General features: G+C 46.5%; 1 protein-coding gene across 7 annotated transcripts in view; it reads left to right on the top strand.

Moving 5' to 3' along the window:
- osbpl8 (oxysterol binding protein-like 8) overlaps positions 1-24,229 on the top strand; it is a 79,788-nt gene that overhangs the window by 14,550 nt on the left and 41,009 nt on the right. For 2 of the 7 annotated variants that reach the window (XM_036520028.1, XM_036520026.1), the window contains exons 2-3: positions 4,181-4,284; positions 21,880-21,916. In XM_036520028.1, the coding sequence (XP_036375921.1) occupies positions 4,240-4,284; positions 21,880-21,916 (82 nt within the window). In that variant the 5' untranslated portion in view covers positions 4,181-4,239. The other 5 variants (XM_036520027.1, XM_036520029.1, XM_036520033.1 and 2 more) reach the window with 5 other exon arrangements.

The following is a 24,229-nucleotide window of genomic DNA, read 5'->3' as shown; positions in this document are numbered from 1 at the left end:
CCGTTCCCGCTCGCTGTGCGATCGGCTCCGCGGTGAAAGGGGTTCTCATCACGCTGACCTGAGAGAGCTGAGCTCAAAACCTGTGCTGGATTCACAGCGCTAAAAAGGGCGAGAACAGAGGTAAGGGGATCGGTGCTGTTAAATGCTGCTAAAAGCGCTCCTCTGACCTATGAATCATCGTACTGAAATGCTCCGTGTGTGCAGAGGAGCTGACAGTAGTGACAGTGCCTTTAATGCAATTTAGCGTCAGAATGAAACAGTATGCTGTGCATTCATGTTAATTTGTTGTCATTATGGAGGGAGAGAGAGCGAGAGAGAGATGCCTGGCATTACAGGAGTGGAGAGCAGGGGCAGGAATGTGAGGCTGCGTTGTGTTGTGGACCCGAGTCCAGAAATGCTTAGGTTTAAATGCAAAAGTATATGTAGCGTGTACGTGCGAGCACGCACGTGTTGTCTGGCAACCTGTGCTGTACTGCACAGCCATTGTGTAAGGTGGTTCTTGATTGACAGAGCGTTGTCTGTTTAATTGTTTAGTGGATATGACCTGCCGGTGCACACCTGCGTGCGCTTCCCCTGTGCATGGTGCCAAAGACGGCTCCAGCCCAAACATGCTCAGTGCTTGCCTTTTTATGAGAGAAGCACTTGAAAGCAAATGTGATGTTGCTCTATTTTTTTTTTTTTTTTTGCTTTGATACATTAGCGGACGATGAGCACCAGGACTTATGATCTCAGGTTTGGAAGTGGTAGTGAGTGAGGTTGAAGTGTGGAGTTTGGAGTGGAGAGAGCGGGACTAGGACAAGGGGGAGGTGGGAGGTATAGAGGAGAAATATCCTTCCTCCTTTTCAAACGAGCAAAACCTCTGCCGGAGTGCTGAAACCTGTCAGAACTGCAGCCCTGTGATGAGTGTCAGAGGCCCAGGCTGCCAGCCAAGGGGCGTGTCAGAACACGAGCGGTCTGTTGGGCGTGCTGCGGTCCCTGGCGAGGGCCTGTCAGGCCGCGGGGAGAGGTCCCGCCTCATGGAGGCGGCCGGGATTCAGCCCCGCGCCCCTGAAGCTGTTTGAAGTGACACTTTGGCCTCTGTTTCCTCTCACCGCTGAGTGCTTCGTCTTTCATTTTGAGTAATGAGTTTATGGAAATTTTGTTTTCTTTTTTTTCCACTTCCCAGTCATTGCTCAGCATTTTTACTGTTGCATTATATCTGGTCATTTAGCAAGCTTATCCACAATGACTGATAAAGCTGCATACAAGAATGTTAGGTTAAGAGCAGAGAGGATACGAAATCAAAAATGTGACAATACAGTAGTGGAAGTCATTACGTAATCTGTTGTGTTCCCTTAACCGCCACAGTGGGTACAAGATGAAGTTTGAATCCATAGCGTGAATGTGCTTAAAAGAAAAAGCACGTTCAGATGAGTTCAGTGTTAGTTGAAAGGTGCACCTGCTTTGTTCTTTTCTTTTAAAACGTGTTTCCATTAAATCCAAACAAATATACTGTATGGGCAGGAGCAAAAATCTTGCTTAATTTTCTAACTTGTCTCTAACTAAGTTAAAAACAAAGATCATTACACAGATCAGGGATCTTGGGTGGCATTAAAACCAATTTTAACTTGCCACACGTAGGTGGTAAAACTGGTGTTGTTTACTGGCAAAGGATTTCATCTGTCTTATCTCTCGTTCCTTTCACCCTACCGGTAATATCTGTGGTTTTCAGGAGTCACGCGCCAGATCATAACAGTTCTTTGTATAATTTATTCAGACTGATTGCAAGGTTCTCGTCCCGTAGCTCTTTGAATCAGACCTTGGAGTTGCTGTTCTGCGTTCGTTCGCGTGATGAAAGCTTGGTAAGAGGCAGGAGCACAGGCTTTGAATGAAAGGTGAGGGTGTTGAAGAGGATAAGCTGCTCTGATTTTGGCCACTCCACCCGCACTTTCAGGTCTCTGAGAAAGCGGGAGATGTGAAAACAGGAACTCGCTGCTAAAAATACTTGATTTTCTTATTTCAGAATTACATATTCAAAACCTGTTAAAAAATTGTTGATGGCAATATATATATATTTTTTTGCATCCCACGTCAAATTTTATCCTGCCTCTATTTTTAAAGCATAAATATCTCCATGAGAAAATATGTCATGGCAAAGAGAGAAAAAAAAAAACCTTTATATTCTTCTTAAAATCAGACCTTTTTTTCCTGCACAGCCTTGGCGGCATGTGAAATAAAACCTCAGCAGATGCTTAACACGTTTCAGAGATAAAAGCTCTGAATGCGCAGAGCAAAAGAAAAATCACGCCAAACAGATATGACATGAAAAGGTATTGAAGAGAGTCATGTGTGCTGGAAGGGTCAGCTCCAGGGATAGTAGATGGGCGAGTAAAATGATAGAAGGTAGTGTCATTTTTAATGCAGGCTTTCTATTCAGCAGAATGTTATATATGTACATATCGACAGTAGCTCAGAGAGCTGGAGGCAGTGCTTTGTACCAGCAGTAACCTAGTAACCTTGAGTAATGCACTGTGTGTGTACAACCCCTGGCAAAAATTATGGAATCACGACACTTAGAGGATGTTCACCCAGCTTTTTTACTTTGTAGCAAATAAACAAATCACAGATATGACACAAAACAATTTTTGTTGAATAGCTGAACATTCTGGCTTCGTGAAACATACCTCAAACAAGTTAAATTAAATTATTTTAATTAATGGCATATATTTTTCCAGATCAAGTAGAGGAAAAAAATATGGAATCACCTTGTTATTTGCATTTCTAAAACAAATACCGCACAAGTCTAAAAATGCAAATTAATCTGCAGTTACAAGAGAGTGCTTGCAGACCTTAACGAGCTGTTGGACTTGGCTAATTGAAAGGAAACATGGCCCCAACAAGAGAGTTGTCAATTGAAACAATGGAAAGGATTATAAAACTCCTTCAAGAAGGAAATCCAATACGGAAGAGAAGAGAGCAACGGAGATTTCACAAGAAGTGCACTTGTGTGTGAGAAGAAATGTTCAGATAATATCTACATGGCTGGTTAAGTAACTAGGTAGTAGCCGTACCTAAATTATTTTGGCTTGTGAAAAATCCAGCCGGCTGGTGAGTTTTTTCATCTACCAGCCCTCCCTGGCTGGTGGACCAAAAAGTTCATTTCAGACACTGCTGAAGGCAGCAAAATTCAGGAGGGATGAACAGCTATGTCTGTCAAAAGCACATTTCAGATTTGAGCTCAAGTACTGAATTACTGTTAATAACATTTTCAGTGATATCTGACCGATGACAGCTAAATTGTATGCCAGACTGTACAGAAAATGAATGCTTTCAAAAGTACTGAAAAAGTGACCTTTTTCTCGACAGCTATTGTTCTGAAACTTGGTTTTAAATGTTGAGAGGTTTCACCCCGAAAATGTTATCTATAGTGTACACGTCTCTGGATTTCGAAGCTATTAAAAGGAAACATTTGGTAAAGGATCATGTCTCATTTCGAAGTCTGTAACATGAAATTATGATTGTGCCAGTTTGCATTACCATCTGTCTTGCTGAGGTGATATCGTATCCTTCACAAACACTTGTCCTGTGCTTGTAGTTTTCCCTTCTCTGTTTTTTCTGTTCGTCTAATTGCTTTTAATGGAGGTCTGTGTGAGCACATCGCCGAAGGCAGGCTCGTCCAATGATTGTCGAGACGTAGAATTGTCTCTGAAGAGCTATTAAATAGCACATTTAGAGTCGCCCCTGCAAAGAGTCGCTGCTGTGGCCGTCGGTGACATCACAGGAAGGCCGCCTGTCCTGGCTTAATGGGTTCTAATTTTCCAGTGCTGACCTGACTGTTCCAGGCTCACTTTCTGAGGCAATAACCTAAATGAGATGGCATACAGAGGCGATCGGATAGACGTGCCACAGATGCACCTGACAGGCTGTGCCATATTCATTGCACACATTATCTCCTCTTAGCTTCTCTCTCTTTCTCTCTGTCTGTCTCTCTCTCTCTCTCTCTCTCTCTCTTTCTCCCTCCTCTCTCTGTGACATCTGGGGCTGAAGTGACTAATACAGTATGTCTGCAGTCAGCCAATCACTGAGTATCCCTGGTCTGCTCAGGTGTTGATTGAGTCTGCCTGGTGGTGCTGTGATGTTGATTGATTGTGCCTGGTGTGCTGTGGTGTTGCCCCTGATGGGCTCTGTTCTCTGTTGACAGACATGCCGGCCCCTGAGTGTCGCTGACAGGCAGGACGTAGGATCAGAAGCAGGAGAGCCATGGAGTCTTGTGCGGAGTACCAGGGGGAGGCTGACAGAACTCTGGTGAGTAAGACGAGGATCTCTCTTTTCAGGACGGAGGGACAATAAACCCCCAAAAACCTGCTAGTAATGTCATTCTTACATGAAAGTGCGTTGGTGGAAACACCATTGATCTTGGCTGCAGGTTGACATATTATTTTGGGTATTATGGGTGGCAGTGTAGCATAGTGGTACAGCTTTAGGAAAAGTAATTAACCCGCAGTTGCCTCAGTAAATTTTTTGCTGTATAAATGGATAACATGTAGAAATTGTAACCTATGTAATTCGCTCTGGATAGCATCTGCTAAATGTATGTATTGTGTGGATTGTGTTATTGAAAACTTGATGATGAAGTGATCGGGATTTCACTGGAAAGTAGTTAGAAGATGCACCCAAAACTTCTGATTCTGACAGTTCATTTCATGTAATGATTTAATTTGTCAGTTGTGGAAAAAACTCGAGGGTAGCCCAAGAGAATCATCATCTTGCCCTGGGCAAGCACCACTGAATTATCAGAGTACTGGCTAAGTTCACTCGAGCTGTGCTGCAAGTGTTTCTAACAGTTTTCATCAAAGGAGTCTGTATTTAAGTAGTGGAACTTGGGATTAATCTCTGAGCTGAAAAAGAAAACGTTAAATCTCATTTATGGATAATGGGTGATAAAAAAAGATTTGCTTTGAAACTTTTCCGGATCTGTCACCGCCACGCCTATCCCTCCGCCCCCAAGTTGCAAAGCGTACACCCAGCCTTTGAGTTCCTCTCCCCCCTCCACCATTAAGGTCAGGACTGACAGTGTAATTGCCTGCACTTGCTTGATATTCTCCTTTTGGTCGCAGCTGAAGTCTTGGCTGTAATGAGGCCATTAGTGTGAAGCAGAGGAGCATGTTCTGCGCTCGTCAGCTCTTAATGATAGCAAGGGATGTTAGTACTCAGGCTGTGTGAAGCCTCCGCTGATCCTGCTGTAGACTAGGCAGGAGGCCTGTCTGTCTGCCCAGCCAGCGTTACCGTCAGCCCAGACATCCTGATCGTCTCGTGGCATTCAGCTACGAGACGAGCACTCCAGGGACCAAAGTCGCAAAGCTTCAGAAGTCACTTTTTTTTGATGTGTTTGTTCTTGAGGAAACTGCAAAAACATTCTCTCCAGAGTTCAATTAGTCTTGACTCTTGAGCCTGTGGGTTGAATTTGTACATATCAGCCTGCCCCCCCACCCTGAGTTATTGGCAGCCAAGTCAGTGGTGGATGAGGGGAGTTTTGCCATTCTTAGTGAAAGTATTGTAGAAAACCAGCTTTCAAATCCATTCAGATTAGATCCATTTTTTGTACTCTCAGTCATTGGATGAGAAGACAAAAGCATATTCAGTACGACTCAGGTGTTGCTTGGCATGAATAGGCACAGGTATCCCTGTGGATCTCACCATCAGCATGCACTCCTGAGGTCTACCGACACTAGGAGCAAACAGGGCGTGGACTGGCACAGTAATGTTGACATGAAGCATAAAGGGCCATTACACCGTCAGTCCCCGGGTCCTCAGTTTTGTAGTTTGATATTAGCAGAAACACAGGCTGCAAGGATGAAGGCCCAGTGAAAATATCGATTCCCCTGTGTGTACAATAAAAATCGATGACTTCTGCAAGACTCCACAGTTACTGTTGGACTCCCACCGTATGTGGCCTTTCTTCTCGAGGAACAGGATTCCCCTTATCTACCCCTGAGTGCTAATCCTCAAAGGCAATTATAACTCCTCATTGTGGGAATGATTACTGCACCGGCTCCTTCCCTCTCATGGGGTTTACCGTTGATAACATGGCTGAGGGCTCTTTTCTCTTCTGCAGGACTGTAGATTATCTCACACCACCATTTAAAATGGTCTTAAGCGATGGCCGTTTATTTGCGCGTCAAACCATCTGCACAAAGTTCTCATGGTGTAACTAACAATGACTGCTGTTGTTCCTTTATTTTTGCATTCATGTATGATTTCCTGGGCAGTGTCCACAAAGGGAAGCTAAAACATGCATCTCTGTACAAAACACAGCAGTGCCAATTCAAGGGCAGCATGAAAGCACTGCTTGAAGAGAATGCAGCAATAGTTTTTAATAATAATATGCATGCATTTTTAAATTAGCCAGAGCCCATGAGCCATGGTTTTTATGAAACAAACTGAAACAAACCATGCTGGGTTACGTTTACTTGCCTTGTTAGCGGATCTTACTGTGCATATTCTGGTGTGTTGGAATAAAACAGCACTGAAGAACTGTGGTCTTTTCCTCACGGTTCCTGTCTCTTAAAAAAGGGGCCTCTAACCACCCCCCCCCCTCCCTTTTTTTTTTTTTAAACAAAACAGTTTAGCTCCTAAATGAATTATGATGGCACAAACAGCTTTCTCTGAGTCTGACTCAACCTAAGGCATTCTCTCAGAATTCTTGTTCAGTTTAATGAGATACAAACATTAAAATGAGCAGTTATGACTCATCCTAAGAAAGCAATCTGACCTAAATGATGGTGTCGTTGGATTGCAGAAATGGGCAGGTGTTTACAGTATATGTCCATCAGCTCTCCCCGTGCTCCTCCTATATGACTGTGGCAGGGAGAGAGATGCGAAACCCTGATGAAATTTCCGATAATGAACAGCCGCCCTTGTCGTCTTCCTCCATCTTTATGAATTATCACGGTGTGGAGCTGTGGCGTGCTATCACCTGCCTCAGCACGGGACAAATGCAGATGTGGAACTGCAGATATATACTATATATACTCTGTGTCCCAATTTGCTGTATTTATGCACGCAGGAGCTACAAGGTCTTGGAAAAAATTCCAGTCAGTGGTGTTTTATGCGTCCTCATCAAGCTCCGCTTCATGCAATGAAGCCTGTTGTTGTAGTCAAAGATTGCTAACGCCAATTTAAAGCTGTCACAAGTAGCCTTAGTTCCTCTTTCTGTGGTAATGGTGTTTTTGCTCTGGGCTTTTTGCACTGGAGGGTTTTTTAATAGTTTGAGGTCATGATTGGCTGTGGGAATGCTTTAAGAAGAGGCATTAACCTTCTTGTGGTGGTTGAAACTTGTGAGGGCGTTGAGGACCGGAGCAGGCAGCATCTGTGTCATGTGAGGGTTATTGTTATTCACCGTCTGATCTGGGTGCTTTTAGCACGAGGATGTGGTGTGACGCTACAGCTCACTTTATTCAGCTCCTATTTGTTTTTTTTTGGGCTCTGGGGCTAGCGGCGTGTTTGCGTTCGTGGACCACAACGCCTCCTGTGAGTGCAGTTCCTCTTCCTGCTGATACGGACCATTCCTCCACAGAAACTGTCAGACTCTTGAGTGCTGATTGCCCGGCTGTAGTCAACACAGCCGACCACAGGGACTGGCAGAGACATTTTGCTCAGGTCCTGGTTTGAGCCAGCCACAAACTCTGAATTTAGTCTGTTTTCTTTACTGCCAGTTTGACCACATTGCCTTATGTTTCTAATATTGCATACAGTATGTCATGGCATACGATTATATGCTTTGGTGCGAAGGCATTCCTTGCAAAACCCTCCAGTTTGGGAGTCATTTGTTGCCAGTGCAGGGGCTAGACTCCAAAGAGAACCCTGTGTGTCTTTCTCAGTCCGCAGTGGTAAAAATGTTGTGGCAGGAGTCATGGTCTTACTTGAGCTCAAGTTATCTCTCACTCCAGGGTAAAGCTCTGTGCCTTGTAAATTGCAGGCGCATACATTGGCACTTGCAGATGGCTTGCGTCAGGATTGCCAAAGTAAGAGCAGTCTTAATCCATACTTTATTAGCTATTGAACATCAGGCCTGTAATATACCCGACTTGTCTATGGGAGATTGAGGGCAAAGGGAATAGTGCACTAATCCCCCTTAATCACCATATCAATATATTGATATTCAAAATCAATACTGGCTTAGGCTACTGTGGAACATATGGACAGTGTACTGTGAAGAAGCACACAGTTTCACAGTTGTGAAATTAGAAAACGTAGATTCTAGACTGTTTCAAAGCTCCTAGGAGTAGCCAGTTGTCAAGCTATCAGAGTCTGTTGGAGACGACAGGTAGGCTGCGGGACTGTAATTATGATGAAGGGCCTTGGCAGCGTTCTGCAGGGCTGCTGGTACTGAAACATTCAGACACATTTTTCACGTCGTGAAAGAAGGGCTTAGAAGCTGGAAATTCAATAAACAGACATGCGAGCCACAGTAATAGGCTAATCAGTGATTTTGTTGTCAGCATTCTCGAGAAGCGATAAGATCGTCAAACAGTATTCCGTGCCCGTTCGTTTGAGAAAACTCTAGTTACCAGCCATTTCTTCCTATCTTACAACACCGTGAAATGCTTATAATTCCAGAATACTAACTGATTACCAAGAAACTACAACGAGCCATGAATCTTAATTCTGTTCTGAGGTCAGTCTTTACTGTCTTTGAAGGAATAAAGTGTTCAGTTGCTGCCTGACTTGTCTGTTGTGTTGGCATTCGTCCTAATTAAGGCTGTTAGTGTGATTTCGCAAGCAGGCCAAGTGGCATCTGGAGGATCGAATTTTGCGTTTTTTTTTCCCCAGTTAGTCTGTGACACCATTTCTTGTCACAGCTGTTGCTTCCTGGTTGTCAGTCTCTTTCTTCCTCGCCTCCGATTGAGGTGCAAAGCGTTTGCTGTGGCTGCTGCTTCTTCCAGTGCATTCACCTTTGGGGCGTCTGTCTCCCTTATGATTGGATCTAAGTGGACAGACCGATGCTTTGATGCCTCTGTTCTGTTGTTATTCTTATTGGTCCTTGAGGCCACTGAGGGCTGATATAGTTTTCTTTGCTCTGACAGCCTGTCTTCTCCTACAGTTTGCGTATTTATGTCTTGTTGGGTGATTTCTGTCTGCTTTTGCTGAAAAAGAAGACAAATGCTTTGAAAATGATTTCTCAATACCACATGATATTTGGTGTAGTTATATTTGGAGTACTTACAATGTGGTGTGGTTAATTAATATGAGCCTCTGGATAGCTCTAGACATTTCTATTGAGCTTTCAGTCAGCAGAATGTTGGTTCAGATTTGTTGTCAGATTTTGCTTTAACGGTAATGTAAAGGTGTGAATAAGTCTCTGTTCAGTTTAATATTTGTTCATTAAAATTGTGTACGTAGTATATTTTGACATGGTCTGAGTTCACTCATGCCTACATTAATTCTGGACCTGTGTTGCTGTGTTCTTAGATTTATAGACAGGGAGGAAATGAGCTGCTTACAGCCTGATATCAGATGAATAAAACCTGGGCTACCTCTGGGTTTGGCATTAATATGCCTGGATGCTGAGGATTGCTTGTCTTTCCTTGAATGTACATGAGTGAGTCCAGTGAATCCTACTCAGCTAGAAATTTGGGTTGTAAGTTTATCACATTTTACCTAAGCGATAAGACTTTGACATTAATTTATAAGCATATACATTATAAATGTAAAAGGTTGAAAGCAAAGTTGCTTGAGAACAAACCATGCAGATGTAAGCATCTGTGGAAACTTGAAACAGGCCCGCAAGGTACCGTCCCAACAATGCTATATTTGAGCTGGAATTGGTCATAACTGAAGGCATGACCTGGACAGAAGTCAGCAGGAGACGATGGCCTTATAAAAAATGAGAGCCCATTTGAATGTCTTCCAGTGTATTTCCACATTGCAGTCTCATTTCTCACACTGCCTGCCCTGGACACAGCTCCGGGTGGAAGCTCCCCCGCCGCCTCCATTCTTCAGTTGTCACATGCAGTCAGCTGTCTAAAGCCGAGTGTAAACAGTGGAGTAAGCCTGTCTCCTGAAGCCAGCAGCATTGGGGAGAAAACCGGAGCACAAACACAGGATGAAGAACGGTCTCTGCCCCCCCCCCCCCCCCCGGTGATCGATTCGTCCTGAGAACCAGGCATCATATCCCCAGGAGAGGCCGCTGAGCCTGGCCCAAATTAATGACGTGTCCCTTAACCCGGCCGAGGCTGTTAAAAATACACTTCACCCAGTTCTGATTCTCATTCTCACTGTCAAAAAAAAAAGGTAACCTCAGCAAATGTGTTGTTTAAACCACTTTGTGGTGCCTTCTAGATCTGTGGATACGATGCATTAATGAGGCTATTTGTTTCTTGTTGTAGCCATCTCTGTCCTACATAGGGAACTGGTTTTCTATGTAGGGCAAACGTGAAATTAATGTCTCAGTAATTCTGTGGAAGAAAGGATTATGCATTTTAAGGGTGACTTCACCAAAATTCTTAAATGTAATACTGTGCCTTAAGGTATGCATTCTGAAAAGCAAGTAGCCTGTTTCACAGAGGAAATATTTGCATTTCTATCCATAATTTTTTCCCGTGTTAAAGATGGTGTGTGACACTCCCCCACTCTGTCTGTGTGTGTTAAATTAATCAGAATAGTTTTTCAAAGAATGTAACTATCCACAGAAAGAATAAGTAAGACAACAATTCTGGGTTTGTTTGAGGATTTGATGGCCTAAATTAGGTTACGAAACCACAAAAGCTTGTTTTCCTGGATGGTAATACAAATGTTAATACAGCCTTTCGATATGCACACACCGCACTGTGGTTTACACGTAGACCGTTTTAATTAAAGGCCAAGTAAAAACACAAGTATCCTGTTGTTCGGGGGGACGGTGTGTTAAATGTTAAAGATTAATGGTGAAAAAGTTACACAGCAGGATTAATGACCAGGAAATCAGGATGCCTGATTGTTTTTCCACAATGACCAAGGAAATAAAACTCGCACTTGAGTTTATTGGTGCAGAAGGGCAAGAACTGACCAGTAAACTGTTTTTTGGGGGAGGTGTGTGTGAGACAAGAGGAGAGGAAGGAAGAGAGACTGGGAAGGAACATAGAGGCGCTGCAGAGGAAGAGAGAAAGAAATAAAAGAAGTGGGCGGCAGCTTGAGAAAGGGTGAGCAAAAGAAAATGAGCAGAAGAAAGTGGAGACGGCAGAGAGAGAGAGGTGGTCAGAGCAGTTGCAGGGGATAGTGGTGTGATAGCATGAGACAGTGACTAGTGCTCTCTGGTAGGCTCTCTCTCTCTCTCTCCTGCTCGCTTTCTCTCTCTCTCTCTCTCTCTCTCTCTCCTGCTTGCTTTCTCTCTCTCTCTTTCTCTCTCTCTCTCCTGCTTGCTCTCTCTTTCTCTCTCTCTCTTTCTCTCTCTCGCTCTCTCTCTCTTGCTCTCTCACTCTCTCTCCTCCCGCTCTCTGAGCTCTGCGCTCAGTCTCTCGCTGTGTTGGGTCGAGCCCTGCAGCTCGGAAGCAGAAGGACAGGGAGGATCGCAGGGTAACCGCACTCTGTGGGGGGGGGCGGAGGGGCGGCACTTCCTCCAGAGCAGCTCTCTCAGGACCTCAGCGCACCACAGCCTCACCGCCAGCCTGTCACAGTACGTACTGCTATGCTTTTAAAGAGCGGGTCCCCATCAACGGGTTCTCAAACAGCGGCACCTTTACGGGTGGGTGAAGGAGGATGTGGCTGATGCATCTGTGTTGCTAAATGACAGAATTCTGTTGTTTGCGTTCATTGTGCACCGAAAAGCCTTATATTTGCAGGACAGAGAGGCAGAAAGTTTTTATGGTTAAACAATTACAGAGTATTATTGTAGTTGGTGTGCAAAGTATGTGGGTTTTATCTCTGTGCACATGGTTTTGAGAATATGAAGTTGTAACTTGTGTGGCTTGTATTGTACAGTACAGTGTGTACAGTACAGTTTCTGAATGTGACGGTGACTGACTGGGTCACGTTTTCCCCGTCATCTGGACCAGACAGGCGTGAGTCCATGTTCTTCCTGTCTTTTGTGGTGGCTGGAGTGTCTGAAAGGTCAGCCATCTCTTCAGCCCTGGGGCAGGTATCACCACAGGTATCACCAGGGTGTGCCTATCAGAGCTTAGATTGGATTAATCAGAGACAGTGAAGGGCTGTCAGGAGGAGGCTGTAGCTGGTATTTCTTAGAGTGGGAGCTGGGTGAAGACTGTCATCTCACAGAGCACACACACGCTCTGTGTATGCATGTGATGTCTGTTTGTGCTGTTGTACACAGTAGCCTGGTGTGAGCGTCCGGGTGAACATGGATCACGCTGGCACATTAGAGCTGTGCTCACCGCCAGGCCCCACAAATAACAAGCGGTAAGTTAGCTGAAACAAGCAAGGAGCATTGTGCAGAAACCCGGTGGCGTGGTTTCACTTCCCACATTCCCACAATGCTCCCCTGTGTCTCTGACAGCGTCCCAGGAATTAGCGCACAGAAAGCGTGCCTTTTGTTCTCTTGCACATTCTTGCATAGTTTACAGAAGAGCTGGACAGTGGCGTTCGAGTGCATGTATGCAGATTGATTTCTTTTCGCGGAATGCTGCTGTAGAAATTGATTTCAGAGGCTCCACTTCTAGGTGTTTGATGTCTCTGGGGTGGATCCCAGGCAACAGTGCTATTATACTGAAGACCATAAGCTATGAAGAGCCTTGCACCAGAAAGCTCTTGTCCTGCCTGCTTATGATCAGTGGAAGCAACTACTTTGATGTCTTTAAGTGTGTCCTTAGTCTACATTTGAACCACAGCAAACCGAGGACGTTTCATAGATAGAATGCGCTTATCGTGGCTTTGATTGTCATTTTGGTATTAAAAGTTATCTGTTAAGTGTCTCTGCAGCGGGGCTACACACGTTCTCCATTAGAGCCGGTTAAAGCAGGGTCTGTTAGTGCTTCCTCCTCGACCGAGTGGCCATCTCCCCTGTGCTACAGGTGCAGGTTTCGGGGCTTGTCCGAAAGAGCGATTCGGTCGGACGGGCGAGCGGCTCGTCGCTGCTATCGCAGTGCAGCACGCCGTGGCACAGGGTGAGGTGTGGCATTTGCATTTTGACTGTGCCGGAGTTCTGCATTCCCTGTGCGCGCATTTTCCCCACGCTCCGTTTGATGTGTGCTGCGCGCGATGCGACTGGTCTAAAGCTCCCCTGCGTGCAGAGACGGATGCACCGTGTGTTCGGTAACCACCTATCAGGCGTGCAATTTCAGAACGCGCTTTTCCCCCAGTTAAAAACACGCTCCAAACGGACGTGTGGAGTTTCAGAGTGCTGAGATGACGTGGGTGCGTTCAGAGTGCAGCCGGGTCTGGCAGCACAGGGCTGTTTCTTCAAACAGGGATCCACAACGGGTTGCATGTTTCCAGTAAAGCTGAGAGCACTGTATAGAAATCTCGGACCCCGGTGCCTGAGGCTGAGGTCTAAGGGATGTTTACTTGTGGGTTTTGTAGTGTCTGCCTCTCTTGGGGATCTGTTTGTTCTGTGTTATGTCTGATGTTCTGGGATGGAGTCGTCGGGTCTGTGTGTGTGAAGGCTGTGGGCTTCACTGTGTGGGCAGAGAGTAGCTGGCCTCCTGCAGCCGCTCAGGAACGGTGCAGTTGGTCTTCACTCCCAAGGCAACAGGTGTTCTGTGTCTGTTTTGAGGATGTTGTCGTGTATGTGTCATCCTGTCATATTTTAGTGTATTGCTGTTGGGAGGGGAGGGCAGTTTGAGAACAGCTGTCTCAGTCAGCTGGTGAAATAGGTTTTCCTGTCAACGGCAAATACCCTGACTTCACTTCCTATGATGGTTTGGTTCTCACCTCGCAGCTACTCATGGATGCATTTGTCTTCTTTTAAACATGCTTTTCATAAGATATTATTTCTTTAGGCTGTACTGGGGTTTAGGTCCTTGTTAAGCTGTGCCTTTGTAGGAGCAGTGTGTGTTTTTCTCCCTAATGTCTTGCTTGTGGTTCCACCCCCCTTCCCTCGTCCCCCTCATTTCTGTCTGTCAGGTTTATCAGTTCTATCTTTCCCTGTAATCCCCTCCTCTCTCAGTAGGAACTCACGTCATCTGCAGCCTACTAAAGAGCTGCCCTGCTCCCCATAGTGCTGAAACACAAGACTGAATTTATATCAGCTCCCAGCCTCCTATCACTAAAGCCATAATCTCACTGTAGCCTTCTCCTCATTTGGTCATCTCCTTCCTATTGAAGACTAATATCAGTCACCAGTGGACCGCCGTCTCCCAGACTGATATCAGTCACCAGTGGACTACACTGTCCCAGACTGATATCAGTCAGCAGATTGCCCTATCCCATGCTAATTAATATTAACAGTTTACAGGACTGCTTGGACTGCCGCAGGGTACTCTGGTATGAGACAGAAGGCTATTAGCTTAATGTCAGTCATTTAATAGTGGCTGTCCCGTGACCCGCCTCTGAAGACCAGGTGAGTTCTCTCTGGGACGTCGGAGGTGTGGAGTGAACCAGGCTGTCCACTGTACTGCCCACTCTGGCAGGAGACCAGGACTCTCTTGCTGCCAGCTCCTTTTCTCAGCATGGGTTTCCTGTTAGCACTCATCTCACTTCCCCAAACAGAGCTGCAGAAAAAAACCCTGCGAGACGTCGTTCTGTAACATTTCCTGTCAGGGGTCCATGGCGTACTGCGTATTACTGTGGCGTTGTACATGCATCCTCAACAGTTCTAACTGACTAGTTTCCCACCAAAACTGCGGGCTCAAGTTAAAGAGCCTCTGACAGAGAGGAGTTGTCTCTGAATGAGTGTCTGATTGTAAAGAGTAGATATTATTTTGAAGCAGTTAAATCAGCCACTGCAGAAAGGGTTTGCTGAACCACTTTCTGTCTGTTAGAACCACTCAGTATATCATTATCATTACCATACCACAGCAAAATTTGGCACGTGAATGGAGCTAATTTGCAAATTGATTCAATACAGTGTATTTTAATATTTTTGACTGTGAGTCCGCTTTCTGGTCTCTGTGTGTGATTTGTGCCCTTATTTTATGCCAGTGTGTGTTTTCCTCTGTCTTTAGAGGATCCTCAGTGGCATTAATGGCTCTAGAGTCACGTCTGCGGTAGCGAGCACCGTTTCATCCACACGGCTTCACAGCCCTCACGTCTGTTCATCAGGGGGGTGTTATTTATGGGTGCTGTCCAGGGCTCCACACAGGCAATAAATCAAGATCCAGGCCTCACTTTTCACTCCGGTCCCCCTCCGTCAGGCTTGGCTCCTCGGGACGGGTCTCTCTGCCAGGCCAGAGCCTGTCATCTTCCCCGGATGGAATGGCTGTGACACGGATGGCCTGCTGGGGCGGCCGCTTCCTCTCAGGTGCTGCGGTGTTAGGAAGGCAGTTGGCTGAGACAGCAGCTGTGCTCCTTGCTGCTGATATTCACCTGAACGCAAAAGCTCTGACAGTCACGGTCCTGGCTAATGCGCGCTGTGACGGGACGCCCTGTCAAAGCGGTTAGTGATACGGCGTGTCTCAGGACTGGCAGAATGTCGGTTTGCATTCGGAATTCTTCAGCGGCCTGGCGGTTTAGAGTCTCCCCTTCTGACCCCAAAGGATTGGGGGTCCAATCCCCATCTCAGTGTCCCCATCTCAATCCCCATATCAAAGTATTTAAAAATGACACCTACTGCCTCTTTTCTTAACAATCAGAATGAAAAGAGAGGCATCATGGGTAATTTCCATGTGGTAGACTGGTGTCCTGTCCAGGAGTTGTACTGGTACGTCAAGCAGAGTCATGTGACCAGAATGAGCCGTGTCCCTATGAGCTATGCAGGGTTGGGTTGGCAGTGCTGCTGGATTTGTGGCTGCAGTGGCATCCTCAGCAGCCTGTTTGATACTGCACTGAAACAGGCAGCAAGGCTAAAACTAATGCAAAGCAAAAATTAATGAGCATTTCTGCCCCTGACTGTCGAACTCTGCTCCAGTTGTACCCTGGATGTGGACACGTCACATTGGCTTTCAGGTTTGTAGTTTTCTGAGGGTGCAGGTTGTAGTTCTGATACAAGTTATCCCGACGAGTTGAGCCCTGGCACTTCAACTGCAGGCAGTTGTTGGATATTTGACCCTCACCGAATGGAAGATGGATGTTGTGACACAGTGTCGTCAAAAGACTTCATCCAAAAGCGACTGTCCGGACCAAGTTATGCCTCTTGTATTTGGTGTGTTTGGGTGTGTTTGGGTGTTTTGGCGTCTCTGCTTCAGGACCGCACTAAAGTGCTGATGTGGGTCGAGTTTCCCCCGCCGTTAGTTCAGCTGCAGTTAACTCTGCGGGAGGGGGATTTGCGCTGACCGCCGCGGTTTGTGTAATGTTTGACAGGGAAGAGCTCCTTGAGTGTTTTTCATTAAGCGAGCCGTGGCCGCTGGACACTGGCGGAACAGCTGAGGGGGGCATTATGGACTTGTTCAAATAAGCAGAACACTTTCACTGTTTGCCTTTACTGCCCCTGCCCACAGCTGCCTGCTGTTTTGGGAGGATCCAGAGTGGCCGCCGTCTCAGTGATGTGCTCTGCACAGGGAATTTGAGTGATGCTCTGTTTGCCATGTCTAAGAATGTTTAACTGATATTACCTCATAGGTAACTGATATTTTCTCATAGTTAGAAGGTCCTTTGAAGCACCCTCTTTTCAAGTAATAAAAATACTATTATAAGATTATAATATTTATTGTGTATATATACTTATATATAAAGTATAGTACTAAAAATAGTATTAGATGTAGAATATTAGTGTGCATTTAGTATTTTGTATTGATAATTGCAGCTAATTTATCAGCAGAATGTCTTACACTGTGCCCTCTTTTTAGTATCATTTTCAATTCAAAGTGTCTCTCTTGGTGTCTGTAAGCCTTCTGCCTGAAATACACGCAGCTGCAGCTGTTGAGGTGCAGAGCCGTGTTTATCGTGCACGTCAGGTTGCTTGGCTCTCGAGAGGAAATTAATGAGATTAGTTCTGCCCTGGGGGTCAGTGTTCCGTCCATTGTGTCGATGGGGTTTGGAAAGCCTGTACAGTGTGAGCCGGAGGAAGCGGCTGAAGACAGAGCGGTGAGTGGGATGATGCGATCGATCCCCCCCCCCACAGAGACGGAACAGTCGAAAGGACCGGTGTTGGATATCCAAAGTGGAGACTGCGGAGAGCTCCTGCGTTGGTCCCTCCTTTCTCCCTGTTCCAATATGCCGCTGCTGTACAATATTCTAGTACAGCCGTCTCATCAGAAACCTGAGGATGCTGCGGAGAGCTCCTGCGTTGGTCCCTCCTTTCTCCCTGTTCCAATATGCCGCTGCTGTACAATATTCTAGTACAGCCGTCTCATCAGAAACCTGAGGATGCTGTTAACAGTCAGGGAAAACCTGCAGTGCAAGCTTAGGGTTAGGGTTAGACAGCTGAACCTGCTTCCAGAGTGAGGTCAATATCCAGTGCATTACGTGGCATTACATTGTTGTCATTTAGCAGACGCTCTTATCCAGAGCGACTTGCATAGGTTACAGTTTTATCCATTTGCACAGCTGGATATTTACTGAGGCAGCTCTGGGTTAACTATCTTGTCCAAGGGCACAACAGCAGTGCTCACTCTGGGGCCTGGAGTGCAACCTGTCTGCATCCTAAAGCATGCTGCATTACACGATTATTTATTTTTTTATATATATATATATATATATATATATATATATATATATATATATATATATATAAATGAGTATTGTAGTGCTAATTAACAGTCAGTAGAAATGGGGTGGAGGTGATTGGGGGTTTTATCAGATTGTAATACTTGGGGTAATAATGTGCCGGGGATAAAAGGGAAATGCTAACTATTCACTGAGGCGGACGTAAAATAAAGACGATTTGAGGGGCCTCTGTTGTGTGGAGATCCAATTTGGAGTTTATAATTTATTCTGGTGAATAGGGGCTGTCACAACTCTGTTAACAAAGCGGAGAGGTGGAAACAGTGATGGGCTGTATGGGGAAGCGGTCACGCGTGAGACCAATGAGGAATCCAGGCACGTAGCGGCCACACAAAGGCTCATGGGAATGTCTGCCTCTTAAAGGAAGTTAGCTATAATTGATGAGGTTATCTTCAGTGCCGTGCCAAATTACTGTACAGTGATGGGCGGTGGAATTACGGTTGCTGGAAATAATTTTGTGTTTTTTTTTTCCCGCTCTCCCATTATTCATTTTAACTCGCATTTCAATACAGAGTGAGCTTGCATTCACGACATTCTTCAGTTCTGAAAAATTGCTTTGCCTTTTGTTGAGAGGAATATTTTTAATAAATTCAATGCTTTAGGCTGTTGAAAAGATGGGCTAAATCCCGTCGTAAGAGTAATTATCAAGTGTAGATGACCTTGACCTTGAGTCTGTGTTTAAGCTCTGACAGAAGATGAATCTTGATTTTTCTTTTTTTGGATTTATAGGCATTTGAATTGTTTGATATACTGATGAACTGATTTAAATCTACAAAATAGGGATACCGGCATAGTTTATTCCTCAACAGTGTTAATGTGAGCCTGACTGGCTACTCATTTTCCTGTTATGACAACTTGCTCAGGTGTTTTTCCTCTGTCTCCTGGTTTTCAGTGAACGTTTCCTAGAAGTCTGTAACTTATTAGTGAAGTAGCCTGCATAGTGCTGGTAATTGATTGTCTTAACAGGAATGGAAGCAGCATACCCATGATGGCTTACACCCTCAGCATTCTCATAGTCTCCATACATCAGAGAGAGCCTGACACCTCAAACATGTGGTAATTAGGACTATTAGCACCTTTTATAATTTATCTGATAACATTCATTAATTAAGGTGGTAAATGACCCAGGCAGCAGTGAGACAGCTCCAGCTATTGAGGGTCAGCGGTCGGTGTACGGTCAGCGTTTGGACTCACCTTTCTGGCCAGGGTCAGATGCCACCCAGTGTCTAAAAGGAGCCAATCACATGACCTCTCCATATGAGGGCTCCCATCATGCCGTCTGGTGATGGTTTCTCTGTGGCATTAGGCGCAGCAATGGGAGCGGATGCTGGCATTTCTCCTGAGGAATCTTCACCACCAGAGTGAAGGGGGTTTGGGTTCCTTCTCTCCCTTTGTGGGGCTAGAGCATCTGGGTTTGGGTTCCCTCCCTACCCTGGTGGGGGGGCCAGAGTTTCTGAGTTTGATTGCCCCCCTCGGGTAGGGGTAAGGAGGGAGTAGTGAGGTGGGTGGGGGGTGTGGCCAGTTGAAGTTGACCTGAAAATCATTTTATGAAATGGGTCCAGAGACCATGATACTGTAAAGGTCAGTACAGTCATTTTCTGTACGGTACTTGTCTATCAGGTGGGGAGGTGCGTTTTCCTGAGCGCCAGCTGGGGCATGAGCAAACGGTAATTACCACCAGTAAAGCTCTGTCTGATGAAAGGAAAACTGTGAAGCATGCGGCGGTGGCCATGGTGCTGTGCGTAGCTAGGCTCAGTAAGGAGATTACGGAGCCAGGACTGGGAGGACCAGCGCCCGCTCTGATAGTAACCAGGGGATAAAGGAGTGAAGCCAGAGTGGCGAACACAGAAAACAGGTGAGGCTGCACAGGGCGTCTCTCATTTTACCTGTATCCTTGTATTATAATATTATCCTTGTCTCTGTATTGTAGTCTTCCGTCTTATTATGAGTCCATGGGGCGAGAGGGAGAGGGAACATTGCTGTGTCAAACTGTGATCTGTAAAGCATACTTCTGTAACATATTTCTCTGTTTAGTGTGAGCTGTTCTTGATGGATATCCATCTACAAAAACAATGAGGAAAAAGTGGAATAAATGATCCCGGTGGACTTTCCAGTTTGTTTCAGGAGATGGGCTTGGCCTGAAGTCTGGGGCAGATGGGTACTTTGTCACTAGTTCATAGCTGTTCCTCTCTTGAGTTATGGTGTCTGGTCAAGGCTGTTCTCCGTGTCTTCCCAGATTTATGATAGATTTGTTGCATTGACAAGACCCAGAAGGTGAGAAATATAAGCCCCAGAGGCTTAATACAGCACATATTGGTTTGTGTAGCTCTAAGCAGTAGGATGTACCGAGAGTTAGCAGCCAAAATGTGTCTGTCAGGCTGGGATTTGTTTGCACCAAACGAAGGATCATTTGGCCCGTCCTCACCCGTTTCTTGAAAGGATCAAAGGATCTTCTGGTCTGCCTTCTCCAGTTCTCTGACCAGCCATGTTTGTGGTGTGCTGTGATTATAAGCCTAGGTGTTAGGAGGATCTTTATGGCCATTATTCTGTCTGCCAATATCCCAGCTCCGGCCTCAGTGCAACAGCCTGGGATTGTACGAAAGGCACAAAACCAGACACAAAGACTTCAGTATTGTCTCAAATGTCAAGATGTCTGCAGGCTTTCAGTTCGGGCTTTTGTGTTTTCTGTAAGATATCAGTGTTATTTTTTTTTTTCCCCACAAGCCCAGTGTTTACAGGCTTTTTTTGGGTGCCATGCAGATTGTAGCACACCAATCTCACTGTAAGTTAAGGAGGTCTCAGGTACCTCAGGCCGTTTGGGCACCTCAATACACGTCCCCTGTCACCCCCAGGAGACCTGAACCCATTTGAAAGAACAGAAAAAAACACCTTGGACCTGAACCCGGGTCGACAGTACCCCTCTGACCAGAACCACACTCGCGCAGAACCAAGCAGGTTCAGCCATTACAATGGAATCGATTTGCCTTCTTGGAGTCAGTGCATTGTTTTCCTTTGTGTCCCTCTGCTGGAGTTACGGGTGTCTGGGAGCTTGTCAGTGTGTGAAAATGAGCCTCGGTGTGGAGTGTGAGGCTGGGGGTGTTTAATGGCGTGAGAGAGCTGAGCTCTCTGTGTTCCTCAGAGTGAAGGCGGGAGAAATTGGGCTGGTTTATCCAGAGGCACACAGAGATGTTCTGTGAGAACCACAGCAAGAGCCTTTGGATGGGGGTATGGGGTACTTTCAGCCTGCCTTAGGAGAGTGACCCATGTGGTGTGTGTTTGGAGCATTCAGCCAAGCTCAGATAATATCAAACCCCGATTTGGAAATATGTGTACAGGGGCAGCGGTGCAACATAGTGGTAAGGATCAGGGCTTGTAACGGATAGGTTTCTGGTTTGATTCCCTGCTGGACCACTGCTGCACCAGTGCACAGTGTGTTGTCAGTGTGTTGTGGCCGGCTGTGCGCAGTGCACAGTGTGTTGTCAGTGTGTTGTGGCCGGCTGTGCGCAGTGCACAGTGTGTTGTCAGTGTGTTGTGGCCGGCCGTGCGCAGTGCACAGTGTGTTGTCAGTGTGTTGTGGCCGGCTGTGCGCAGTGCACAGTGTGTTGTCAGTGTGTTGTAGCCGGCCATGCGCAGTGCACAGTGTGTTGTCAGTGTGTTGTGGCCGGCTGTGCGCAGTGCACAGTGTGTTGTCAGTGTGTTGTGGCCGGCCGTGCGCAGTGCACAGTGTGTTGTCAGTGTGTTGTGGCCGGCTGTGCGCAGTGCACAGTGTGTTGTCAGTGTGTTGTGGCCGGCTGTGCGCAGTGCACTAACGCTGTCTCTGTTCTTGTTTTGTTCCTCCCTCCTCTCCTCCTCAACTGCCGCTTTCATTGCTGCTACTGCTCTGTGATTTCCATCACACCCCCTTTCTCACCCTCTCTCTCTCTCTTTCCCTCTCTCCCTCCTTTCCTCCTTCTCTCTCTCCCCCCCTTACTCCTTCCTCTATCTCCCCCTCCCTCTGTCTCTCCTCTCTCCCTCTCCTTCCTTCCCTCTCCCTCTCCCTCCCTCCCTCCCTCCTTCTCTTTCTCCCTCTTTAGTCCACACTCTCACTCCCCCCCCCCCCCCCTCCCTGGCTGGACCCCTCGCCCACTCTGTCTCACCCCCTGCACTCAGCACCATGTGGAGATCAGAGACCAACCCGTGACATCAAGTAAGTGTCTGACCTTAGCGAGGCTGGGGGGTGGGGTGGGGGTTATGGGTGGGGGGGTAGGGTGGGGGTTATGGGTGGGTGGGTGGGGGCGAGGGTGTCTGTAGCGAGGGCTGGGGAGTGGGGTGGGTGGGTGGGGAATGTGTAATGCAGGAGCTGCATCTCACTAAAGACCAGCTGCCAGGCTGCATCTGAACCCTGCCTGGGTCTGCTGTCCCACCAATCAGCTGTGAGGGAACAGCTCAGGGGAAGTTGCTGGACAGGTGCTGTGTGTGTGTGTGTGTATACATTACATATAAGTACATTGAGAGCTATTTCATTCTACATGGTCATCTTCAGAACTGTTATTCCTCTGACTATTTGTAACGGAAAATTCAGTCTCACCCTCAGCATTCAACCTCCCGCTAAGAAGACTGCAGGCATTTGAGTATTTGGCCATGTTCCTTTAGATACATTTGTCCAGGGATACCTGCCTTGCTTATACTTCTTGCCAGTTTGTGAAAGTCTCAGATTTGGTTCTCACCCGTGTGTGAAATTTATGATGGTCTTTGACAGCGGTCTCATTTTGCGTGTCTCAGATGGGGTTGTTAAAAATCAGCCAGTCTCTCCTTTCTCTCTTTTTTGATTTTGTGTCTTGTTCTGGATCCTTTTGTGTGATGTACATTGATTTTCTGGGACGTGGCCTAATTGAGCTGGAAAGCCAAAGGCACTTTCATTGTCTCCTTGTCACGGTCAGTAAACTGTCTCCGAGTATGGAGTAAGAGGATTCACAACTCACAGAATCAGCATAGAGGCTGTAATGCAGAACGCAAGCTGTGAGAAGTTTGCTTGTGGAAAGTGTCTTCTGATCTTTCCCCAGCAGTCTGGCGGAGCCTTCCTTTCGCAGACCCGTTGAAGATGGTGTAGCTGTCACTCGGTGTTCTGATTGTGATTGTCTTTGATGAAGCGAGAGGGATTCGACAGGTGACAGGAGCCCCCACCCCATTGGGCGGTTTCATTGTTCTAAGATGCGAGCGGAGCGACACTCTGAACAAAGGGCGAAGTGAGGCGGGAGGAAGAGAGCGGTAGAGTGTCTTTCTCTGTCACTGGAGGCACAGAGCCGTGGGGCTCAACCCTGCACAAAGCCTCGCTGTGATGGGGCCCTGAGACATCCCCAAACGATCAGGTGAGCTGAAACCACCCCTCACACCCACTCTCTGACAGGATGCTGCGCTTTTCCCGGCCGTAAACATGAACATAGAAAGCGTGTGTGTGTCTGACCTTTACTTCTCCTCCAGTCCCGTCAGGCTGTGAGCTCTGACATCATCCGCGTCCCTTGCATTTGCACGTCGTGCGGGCCACGCCCTCGCTCAGAGACTCCCAGGAGATGAGACGGTCGAGCTCAGACGAAGCCCCGTGCTATTCTTGGTGGGTCATTCCAAAATAAGGTGGGGTCACACCAGAGAGGCCTGGGTGTTCCCCCAACCGCCAATGCGGGTGATTGCAGCAGCGCTTAGTCACCATCACAACAGGGACAGACAGGCTGGCTGACTGGGTGTCATGGGGCAGGAAGGCCGGCCTAAAAATAAACGCACTGTGTGAGCAGCTAAGAACGACCATCGGCATATACAGTGGAGGGGAACCAGACCTGGTGCATCAACAGACTGGAGGGTCTCATCACCTCAGGAACAGCATGAGAAGGGGATACTGTGCATTATGGGTAAAACATGCTGATAAGTTATTGAGTAACAAGACTGCTTAAAGGGTTACAAATTGTTTGCTGAATTCTCTAATACTTGCTCTTTAGCATGCCTGATTAAAGCTGGAATGTGTTTGATGTTTTCTGGAAAAAGTTGGTTTGTCTTTGGAAGAGACCCTCAGGGAATGTGTTTGGTTGGTTGGTTGTAGCACGCATTAAGTGTTGCTGTTTACAAGGTTGATTTTTTTTCTTTTTTTTTTTTTGAATGTTTGTTTTGGAACAGCAGTCAGTATGCTGCATATTACTGTCATACATACGTTAGATGTTCATTAAAAGTGTGGGAAGTGATGTCATAATGCTGTTTCGGAATGGAACAGCAGTCAGTGGTACTGTGTATTTATTCTCATGTAGAAAGTAGATGTACAGTAAGTGTGTGGGCAGTGATGTCAGCCAGTTTGCAGTACATTGCAGTTGTGCTGGCCTATGCTTGGGCTGGTCCTGGTACTGACAGGCAGAGACCTCTCCCGCCGCAGGGAGGGTTTGTCTCCACAGGCACGTTTTTTCTTGATACGCTGTGTTCATCAGCAGTCTTTAGAGATAAACATGGTATTCACAGTCTCCATCTGGGCGCGGCCCTG

This window comes from Megalops cyprinoides, chromosome 25 (assembly GCF_013368585.1).
Source record: "Megalops cyprinoides isolate fMegCyp1 chromosome 25, fMegCyp1.pri, whole genome shotgun sequence".
In the NCBI taxonomy this organism is placed as follows: Eukaryota; Metazoa; Chordata; class Actinopteri; order Elopiformes; family Megalopidae; genus Megalops; species Megalops cyprinoides.
Note: the sequence above shows the minus strand (reverse complement) of the source record. Positions and strands in the feature narration are given on the sequence as shown.